This window comes from Eschrichtius robustus, chromosome 5 (genome assembly GCF_028021215.1).
Source record: "Eschrichtius robustus isolate mEscRob2 chromosome 5, mEscRob2.pri, whole genome shotgun sequence".
In the NCBI taxonomy this organism is placed as follows: domain Eukaryota; kingdom Metazoa; phylum Chordata; class Mammalia; order Artiodactyla; family Eschrichtiidae; genus Eschrichtius; species Eschrichtius robustus.
In genome coordinates this window covers 125846078-125856442 of record NC_090828.1, presented here as the reverse complement: position 1 = coordinate 125856442, position 10365 = coordinate 125846078, and the positions used below count along the sequence as shown (strand labels likewise).

General features: G+C 40.0%; 1 protein-coding gene across 1 annotated transcript; it reads right to left on the bottom strand.

Annotated features, from left to right (window-relative positions):
- Positions 1-2834: 2834 nt before the first annotated feature.
- LOC137764954 (nudC domain-containing protein 1-like) lies at positions 2835-5726 on the bottom strand. The gene is given in 7 exon segments (XM_068544006.1): positions 2835-3231; positions 3793-3851; positions 3980-4060; positions 4062-5008; positions 5300-5479; positions 5608-5683; positions 5685-5726. Coding segments are annotated over 7 exon segments (1782 nt in total).
- Between the last annotated feature and the right edge of the window lie 4639 nt (positions 5727-10365).

The following is a 10365-nucleotide window of genomic DNA, read 5'->3' as shown; positions in this document are numbered from 1 at the left end:
CTTTTGTATATTTTCATGTTACTAATTAGCATCCTTTTATTTCAGCTTGAAGAACTCCCTCAAACATTTCTTATAAGGCCAACCTAGTGGTAATGGACTCCTTCAGCTTGTGTTTGTCTGGGAAATCTTTATCTCCTCTTTAATTCTGAAGGATAAGCTGGCTAGAATATTCTTGGTTGGCAGGTTTTTTCTTTCAGCATCTTAAATATGTCATCCCACTCTCTTCTGGTCTACAAGGTTTCTGCTGAAAAATCCAATGATAGTCTTATGGAGGTTCTTCAGCTCCCTGATGCAGGCTAACTGGAAGCCTGACCTTCAGGCAGCAGCTGGGAAAGTCAGGACATTAGCTATGCAGTCTAGCCCCTATCAGGGAGAAACCAAGAGCTGGGTGTTTTTGCTTAGTCTGTGCCAAGCCAGAGGGGAAAGTCACTGGTAGTGCTTGTGCACCTATATAGAACGGCCTGTTGTTTTTTTCGTTTTGTTTTGTTTTGTTTTTTTTGTTTTTTTGTTTTTTGTTTTTTTTGCTGCATTGGGTGTTTATTGCTGTGTGCAGGCTTTCTCTAGTTGCAGTGAGCGGGTGCTACTCTTTGTTGTGGTGCACTTCTGTGGAGGGGAAGTCAGGAGCCTCTTATCTAGCCTTCTCGGTGATGTCCTCCATGTGACATTCTTAAGGGGCCTTTGGGCTGCTCACACCTTCCTCTTGTTTGAGCATCTCCACTTGAATCTTGCCACACACATTTAGTTTTAAATTGGCATTGAGGAGAAACATCTGGAATCAAATCTAGCCACAAAGACCCAAATCACCCCAAGAGCTAAGGGAATCTAAAATATACAACACGTACTGCTTTCATAAAAGATTAAGAAAAAACCTTAGCAGGTAAGTAACTATACCTTCAAACCAAAAAATAGCAGGTAATCATGCTTTAGTTAAATGATCAACTACTACATCATCTCTAAGTGTCTGTACTATTCCAGAATGACCTGGACCCTAATCAAGATGACGAGTCCTTTAAAAAAATATGACTTTGGTGGGTGCATTTAAAAATTGCTTTAATGAGAGAGCAGTTATCACTTCCTCAGCCAGGAAACATTTCTGGTATATACCCCAAAAGAATGCAAATAGTTAAGCCTAATACAGAATGATAAACTCCGTGAGCCTATGTAGGCAAAGAGCCTTACAAGTAATTTATTTGGTGAGCAGTGTGGAGAATGTGATCAGGTGCTTTAAGAAACATCAATTATGAAACTTCTATAAATATGATGGAGAGAAAAAGAAGCCTGGCCTTGACCATCAGCATTAGTCTGAGCTGCACTAAACCCAATCTGAAAAAAAAATCCCAGAAGTTCAGCCAAGAATGCATTGAAGTATTTCAACCATCAAATTAAGGACATAACTATGAGACCTTTTCTTTTGGGTGCTAATTCAGGACTATTAGCCCTATTTTCTTGGACAGTGTTGAGAAACCACTCAATCTTGGATGTACTTGTGTAAACCTGAATTTTCAACTCAGATCTTTTTCTTTCCTGACACTTATTTTAGATGGATTACTTAAGCATACCTGCATGAAACTATTTCTTAATTCAAGTCCTGCTGAATACCAGCGTCCCATGAGATTAACTCAGTGGGCGTTCCGAAACAAAACAAAACATAAAACCAAAAGCTGATTCCATGGTTGAATAAATTGGGAAACATGCTTACATGTTCCTGCTTTCACTGCAGGATCACGTGAAAGATTTAATATCCTATGTAAATAATGACTTCCTAGAAAGGTTGGGGTCCAATTTGCAGTCTTCTTCAAACTTATTTGATCACTGATTCCCCCCATAAACTCTTGCTTTTTTTTTTTTTTAAATAAATTTATTTATTTATTTTTGGCTGCTTTGGGTCTTTGTTGCTGCGCACGTGCTTTCTCTAATTGTGGCGAGCGGAGTCTACTCTTCGTTGTGCACGGACTTTTCGTTGCGGTGGCTTCTCTTGTTGCAGAGCACAGGCTCTTGGCGCACGGGCTTTAGTAGTTGTGGTGCGCGGGCTCAGTAGTTGTGGCTCATGGGCTTAGTTGCTCCGCGATATGTGGGATCTTCCCGGACCAGGGCTCAAACCTGTGTCCCCTGCATTGGCAGGCTGATTCTTAACCACTAACCACCCAACCCTTGCTTTTTTGGCTAAACATTTATCCGTGCGTGTAGAGATGTTTCTGTTCCACGGAATATGGTTTAGAAATTGCTGCTGTTGAAGATAGCAAATGACTGACAAGAGGTCAGGAATCTTTATGCATTTTTGTGTCGTTTGAGTTTTTGGTAGAAGAAATGTTTCCCCTCCTGTGACAATGAAGGGGCTGAATACATGGCGTGTTTTCCTAGCACAGGTGGCCAATTTGAGGTGCTCTGGCAAACAACGTGGTGTCCCTAATAAGTACAGAGTATTTTTACCTTCCGCTTAGAGTAAAACCTCATACAGCATGAAATGGATAAGCAGTTCAAAACTAATGTCTCCTATACTTTTTTTTTACATGATAAATATTTTTATTTTTAAACAGTGAATTGCACACCTTTCATATAAAAGATGAGATTCTAGCCTCTGTTTTTAAAAAATTATACTTGCTAATACTATCTTTACATTTTTTACAGAAGCTAATTTTCTCTAAATTTGCAGCTTCATTCCATAGCTTTTATAGACTCATAATCTTGAATATATTTCCAGTATCCTTTAAAAAATAAATTCATACAAGATAATTTTAACACAATAAAACTTAACAGGTTACAGCACAACTGCCTAGCCTCCCAGCTACCACTGAATACTTTTCCAGTACAGAGAAGCCAACATGTTGGAGTAATTAATTCTCTGTATTTACCTTTACTAAAAAGAGGTTTTTGGTAGTGAGAACAAATAATCTCTCATTTGTTGCTTGAAAGCCTAAAATAGGATCACTGGTTTCTAGGCTTGCTACTTGCTGCTTAGCAACCTGCCCTACTTGCCTGCTTTCCTTCCTATTGTAAAGTACAGTGGACATGGGAGTGGGCTGACAATAGTTGAAAACTCGTTGAAGGCACTCGCAAAGGGCTGCATAAGAATAATTTGGAGCACAGGCAAAAAAATTTTTGTCTCTCTTTGATGCTTGGACGTAGCCTAAAGCATTGAAAATTGCGATATGCTCCCACGTGTCGTCTTGGTTGCTGGAGTGTGGTTGCCAGAGTAGGGCATCAACATCACGGCGCAAACAGAAGCAGGGCGTTTCTTTTTTTTTTTTTTTTTTTTTTATTACTATTTTTTAACATCTTTATTGGAGTATAATTGCTTTACAATGGTGTGTTAGTTTCTGCTTTATAACAAAGTTAATCAGTTATACATATACATATGTTCCCATATCTCTTCCCTCTGGCATCTCCCTCCCTCCCACCCTCCCTATCCCACCCCTCTAGGTGGTCACAGAGCACAGAGCTGATCTCCCTGTGCTATGCGGTTGCTTCCCACTAGCTATCTATTTTACATTTGGTAGTGTTTATATGTCCATGCCACTCTCTCACTTTGTCACATCTTACCCTTCCCCCTCCCCATATCCTCAAGTCCATTCTCTAGTAGGTCTGTGTCTTTATTCCCGTCTTGCCACTAGGTTCTTCATGACCTTTTTTTTCCCCTTAGATTCCATATATATATGTTAGCATACTGTATTTGTTTTTCTCTTTCTGACTTACTTCACTCTGTATGACAGACTCTAACTCCATCCACTACAAATAACTCCATTTCGTTTCTTTTTATGGCTGAGTAATATTCCATTGTGTATATGTGAGGGAATTTCTTCAGGATCCACTATGACAGAGAAAAGGTACTGGTTGCATCCAAGATTCACCCACTTATATGGCAATCCTTTCTTCTCCCCATGTTCAGATGAACCAGCTCTCCTATCCAATCTCTCCTTGGTGGTACCTGTTTTTCCTTGGATTTCAAGCTAGTTGATTGTCCTGTAACCTCAGATCTCACATGAGTAGTTTTTAATGTACCGCCATCAAATCTGCATAAACTGGAGCTCTCTTCAAAGAAAATATCACATTCTTCTAACTAACTCTTGAGCATTACAAGGAGGTTTATCTTTATCTGGATTTGGATTCAGTTCATCAGAGGTCAAATGCATCAAACGTTCAGCTATTGCAGCACATTGAGCTGTCTCATAAATTCCCCGTTTATCACCGACCACTAGTTCTGGCCATGTCAGTCCTTCATTCTTCTTAATCAAGGAAATCTCCAAGCTATTTTTCTCTTTAATTATCCATACACTGCTTTCATGATCCATAGATGAATAGAGATTTCCTTCCAGAAACCTCTGACCCTTCAGCACAACATTGACATGATCAGGCAAAAACTGTATTTGAATGTCTTCCTTAGTACAGTCTTCTGGAAGCGGTATTGTTACTGTCAAATCATCTTCAGTCTGTTGCCAGTAATACAGAGGTTCTTTGATTTTCTCTGACATGTCTTCATCCTTACTTTCTTCAAGATCTTGACCAACTTGAACAAATGTAAAGGACTTGTAGGAGACAATCATTAGACCATTCCCATTGGGCTCAAAAGCGACATAATGGGGCACTGACTTTCCACGGAGAATATTATGCTTAGTAATTTCATATTTTTTATTATCTTTATTTTTCTTATTAATAGTGACCCACTCCAAGGAAACATAGAAACCACTTCCTTCCATATCCAATTCCTCTTTCTCTGTTCGAAGAAGCAGCATAGTTATCGAATGTTCTTCAGCTTTCAGCAATGAGATAGTGTGAATTATGATAAAAGGATGCCCAAGCTCTACATTAAACATAATCTCCCATTTTTCAGAAGCACTATTTCCATGTTCACCTGTTCCAATGAGATACAATCTTCCAGTTCCATCTGACAAGGTAACCCAAGTAGAAGATGCGAAATGGATGGATGCACAAAGGCGATTATCATATGCTGTCAAATCTGTAGGAAGTCGAAACACCTCTCGTGGTTTTCCTAAGGCAGTGTCCAGCATCACTGGTTTTTTTGTTTGTTTGTTTGTTTGTTTTATTTATTAATTTTTTTGGCTGTGTTGGGTCTTCGTTTCTGTGCGAGGGCTTTCTCCAGTTGCGGCAAGCGGGGGCCGCTCCTCATCGCGGTGTGCGGGCCTCTCACTGTCGCGGCCTCTCCCGTTGCGGAGCACAGGTTCCAGATGCGCAGGCTCAGTAGTTGTGGCACATGGGCTTAGTTGCTCCGCGGCATGTGGGATCTTCCCAGACCAGGGCTGGAACCCGTGTCCCCTGCATTGGCAGGCAGATTCTCAACCACTGCGCCACCAGGGAAGCCCAAGCATCACTGTTAAATTCATAATTCTTCCAACGTTATCAACGTAGTAGACACTGTCTTGATACCATGAATCACAATGTAGGTAATTATACATTCCAAAAGCATGCATGTGTTCCAGTGTATACTGATCATCTCGAAGTTTTACTTCTGCCACAGACAAGGCTAGGAGCTGCCACTGTTCCCACTAGGCAGACCAGAAAACTCCTAATTCATAGGCAGAGTACACAGAAAAGTCTTGTCTCAGAGGTGAGGAATAATCAGACATAGACTGAGCATTGCCCCAGACAAGCCTGCGTCAAGCTCCAGCTGGTAACAGGGCAGCAGCTCGAGGGAGAGCTTATAACCCTCGAAGCAGGGATCCAACAAGAGGTCTCTTCACCCGCAGGGAGCAATTAGCGGCCACCTCCATCGCCTTCCAGGGTCCTAACGTGAGAATTAATAAAGTTCGTGTTGAAAGGTCCGCACTTCACGCGTATCACCGTGGCTGGGAGGCAGCGTGGTTCCCATCCCTGTCTCCTGTACTTTTAAAATTAGATTCAAAAAAAGAAATTAGATTCAGAAAAACCTGAAGAACCATTGCAATTACTGCCAAAATGTTTCAGAAGGCATTAGGTTAATGCCTCCTCTCCTAGGAGAGGAGTGGAAAAGAAGATAGATGCTCATCACCAGGGATAGGACTCTATTTGTTACGAGGATTTGTAGGGGCGACACTTTGTTATTGGGTATTTGTTTTGAAATTGGAATTATATTTGTTGAATTTTAATCATAAGCAGGGAAATACATCTTCCTGAATGTAAGAAAATACATTAGCTAATTTGGGCCATAAATGTAAAAATTGCCCTTAGCATGTAATCATAGGAATACTAACTTTATGATACATTGTTTTTCTTTGATAAAGTTTTGGTTTAAAACCTGTTGGATTTAGCAAGGGATGAAGGTCAAGACCTGGTCATTTTTGCAGATAAGACACACACACACACACACGCACACAGGTTCATTAAACTTTGACCTATATTTCATTCAGCAGTAATTGTTGCTATTAGAAATAATTCTACTTGCATCTTAATTTTGCTTACTCAATGAGTATGTTAAGTGTTTCATAAAGTCTACCTTTAAAAACATCATAAATACACTAAACAGCAGTTCTTTAGTTGAAAGTGCCAATTTAATTAAACAAATACTTGTGTGGATTCCTACTATTTGCAAAGCTTCATTGAACACATTATGAATAAGATAATCTTTAATCTCAAGGAACTTATGATGTTTTGAGGGGACATAAGAAAAGTATCAAAAAAAAAATACCAACAAAAATAAACAGGTTATAGAAGTCGCCATTATATAGGGTTGAAAGGAGGCCCATCAAGGGATGAGGAGAGGCTTTACACAGAAAGTGGCACTTGAGATGGACTTTGAAGGTTGAAGTCAGATTTTGAGAGGTAGGTTGGTAGGCAGGAGATAACAAATGGCTGCATAGAATTGGAGTAATTTGTGAATGAGGAAAAGCAAGTCATCCAGTTTGGCAGGATTGGTTTAGATGGAATAAGTATTAGAGAGTAATGGGAAATAGAGTTAGGAAAGCGGCCTGTAAAGTATTTGTATCAGTCAGGTTAGGCAAAGCAGTAGTAACAAAGGACCCCAAATCACAGCAATGCAATAAGCTTATTTTTCAGTTATATCGGGTTTCCATTATGGGTTGCCTGTAGCTCTGCTCCTTGCATCTTTGTTCTGGGCCCCGGCTGAAGAAGCAGCCCCCATGTGGAGGGTATCAGTTCTCGCTGAGGGAAAAGAGAATATTGCAGAACTCTGCAGTAGTTCTCCCAGTGCCTGCTTGAAAGAGGCATGTGTTACTTCTCACATTCATTGGCCAAAGCACCTCATATGGCCAAACCTGCCATCACTAGGGTAGGGATATATAATCCACTTACAGGAAGGGACAGGAAGTAGATATTTTGAACAATTTACCAAAAGGCTTGAAAGCCAAGAATGGGTCATTTGCAATTAATTCTTTAAATGGTTAGGAGGTGTGGCAAGTTTCTGGATAAGAGTGTATGGTTTGGTAAAAAAAAAAAAAAAAAAAAAAAAATGGTTTTTATACTGCGTGTGTGTGTGTGTGTGTGTGTGTGTGTGTGTGAACACATAAGAATTCTCTGGGGTACTTGTTATAAATGTAGGCTCCAGGATTCTAGAAGGTTGGATTCAGGGACCCAGGAATCTGCATTTTAAGCGAGCAGTCTGGGAATAGTATGTAGATGGTCCACAGACCTCCTTGTAAGAAACCCTGGATTGAGGAATGAGTGGGGAGTGGCCAAGTGCAGATAAGGTGGGGCAGTGAGTGAGGGGATGGCAGGTTGTTGGTGGGTGCGAGGCCGCCGTGCCCTGGGGGCACATGGTATGTGGCCAGTACAGAGGCAGACAGACACACTGAAAGAGGAGAGCAGGTAGAACTAGAACTACCCAAGAGGAAACAGCCAGGAAAGAGTAGTGAAAGGAGCAAATCTCTTTAGGAGGTGAGATTTCAAGAGATCTTGCTCTTCACTGAGAAGTAGGAGGCAAGCCTATCCGATGCAAGAAAGAGTTGAGAGCTAGAGGAGAACAGAGGTAATAATCAGCAAGTCGCAGGAGATGCCCTGTTTTTAGAACAGCTATTGAAGACAACCGTTGACTAAAACCCACCACGTAAATTTGTTTTTGCATTGGGCCAGCAGGGGGCGCTATGGTAGCACGTATGCTCATAATTGGGCTCAGCTTCCTTAGGCCCAGCAATGCCAGCTCTTACTGAATAGGATTCTTAACCCGACCTACAGTGCAGTATTTTAGGAGCTTCATTTATTACTTTTATAGCTGTGAACCTTCATAAAAAGAACTTTTAAGGTTTCTCTTTAATTATTAAGGCATCTAGTGTTTGGGGGTTTTTTGGGTTTTTTTTTTTTTGAGCTGCCAATTCCTATAGTCAAAAAGAAATTCATTCTGTAGAGTTTAAGGGAATTATTACCCATTTATTGACTTCACTTGAGGCATAGAGTGGAGATTAGAAGAGGAGAAAAGACAAAGGAAAAAGAAAAGTGCATTCGTAGCATCACTCCTAGAAGGGGAATTTCTGGATCACAGGATATGGGCTTTGTACTTTTTGTTAGATGCTATCTGATTGCCTTCCAGGGACTGTGGCAATTTATTTTTTCACCAGTAATGCAAGGATCTTATTAATATCTGTGAAAACCCACTGTATGCGTAAGCTTTTTAGTATTTGCCACTCTGACAGAGGAACTATGGGTAGTTTTAACTTGCATTTTTCTCCTGTGGGAGGAGAGACACTTTTTCACATCTAAATCTTATTTTTACATTTTTTTAATGCACTGTGTTTTCATGTCCTTTCCCCAGTATATTACTGGCCTTCCACTTATTGATTTGTAGAAGCTCTTTATGAGGTCAATCAAAAGATTTAGTTGACAATAGAATAAATAAATTGTGCTATTCCATAGATGAATGACGATTGGCTTTCAAAGCATTCCCCGCCCCTATCTGCTCACTTGATTCAGTAATCACATAACTTGTTGACCCGTGTCTAAAACTACTGTGGGTTTTTTTTGGTTTTTTAAATTTTTGGCCGCGCCGTGTAGCCAGGCCCTCGGCAGTGAAAGCACGGAGTACTAACCACTGGACCGCCAGGGAGTTCCCTAAAACTACTGTTTTAAAGCACCTTTGGGTAGTCTGTAGAATTGTTTTCCTAAAAAGTGCCCCATTTATTTCATTTTATAGTTCATTTCAACACGGAGAAAAGCCAAGAGTTAAATGATGACGAATCAGGTGAAAGTGGTGGTTAGCACATTTTTACTGGTCGAAAATGACCAAATGGCAGGTGGTGCTCTCAGATCCCAGTGCTTCAAGTGGAGCATTTTTAGGGAATGTCCTGGACGTGCTGGGCCGGTGATGACTGTCAAGATCAATAGGTGCAAGTGAGGATAATCATGAAAACCCGACCTTTGATATCCCACCACTGTCAGGTAACCAGATTCCTTAGTAATTAGATGACGTTTGTTTGGTAGCAGCTTGAGGCATAATTCATATACCACCCAATTCACCCATTTGAAGTACGCAATTCAATGGTTTTTAGTGTATTCACAGAGTTGTGCAACCATCACCACAGTCAATTTCAGAATTTTTCATCCACCCCTTTGCTGTTACTTCCCACTCCCCTGACCTCCCCAGCCCTAAGCAATCACTAATCTACTTTCTATCTCTACATGTTTGCCTATTCAGGACATTTCATATAAATGGAATCATATAATATGTGGTAGTTTGTGACTGTCTTCTTTCACTTAATACAATGTTTTCAAGATTGATCCATGTTCCAGTGTGTATCTGTACTTCTTTCCTTTCTATGGCCAAATGACATTCCATCGTATAGATACACTACATTGTGTTTATCCATTCAGCAGTTGATGGACATTTGGGTTGTTTCCACCTTTTGGTTATTATGGATAATACTACTATGAATATTTGCGCATAAGTTTTTGTGTGGACATATGTTTTCATTTCTCTTGGGTATAGACTTGGAAGTAGAATTGTTGGGTCAAATGGTAACTTGAGGACTGTTTTCTAGAGTGGCTGCACCATTTTGCATTTTGACCAGCAATGTACAAGTGTTCCAATTTCTCCACATTCTCAGTACCACTTGTTTTTCTTTCTTTTTATTTTCCATTATAGCCATACTGGTAGGTTGAACTGGTATCTTATTGTGTGTTTTTTTTTTGTTTGCTTGTTTGTTTTGTTTTTAGGGTCTATGTTTTAATTTTTTTTAATTGTGGCAAAATATGCATAACAAAATTTACCATTGGAACCATTTTCAGTGTACAGTTCATGGGCATAAAGTATATTCAATTATTGTGCATTATTGTGGCTTTGATTTGCATTTCCCTGATGACTGATGATATTGAGCATCTTTCCCTGTGCTTGTTGGCCATTTGTATATCTTCTTTAGAGAAATGTCTATGCAAGTTCTTTACTCATTTTTTAATTGTGTTATTTGTGTTGTTGAAGAGTAACTATTC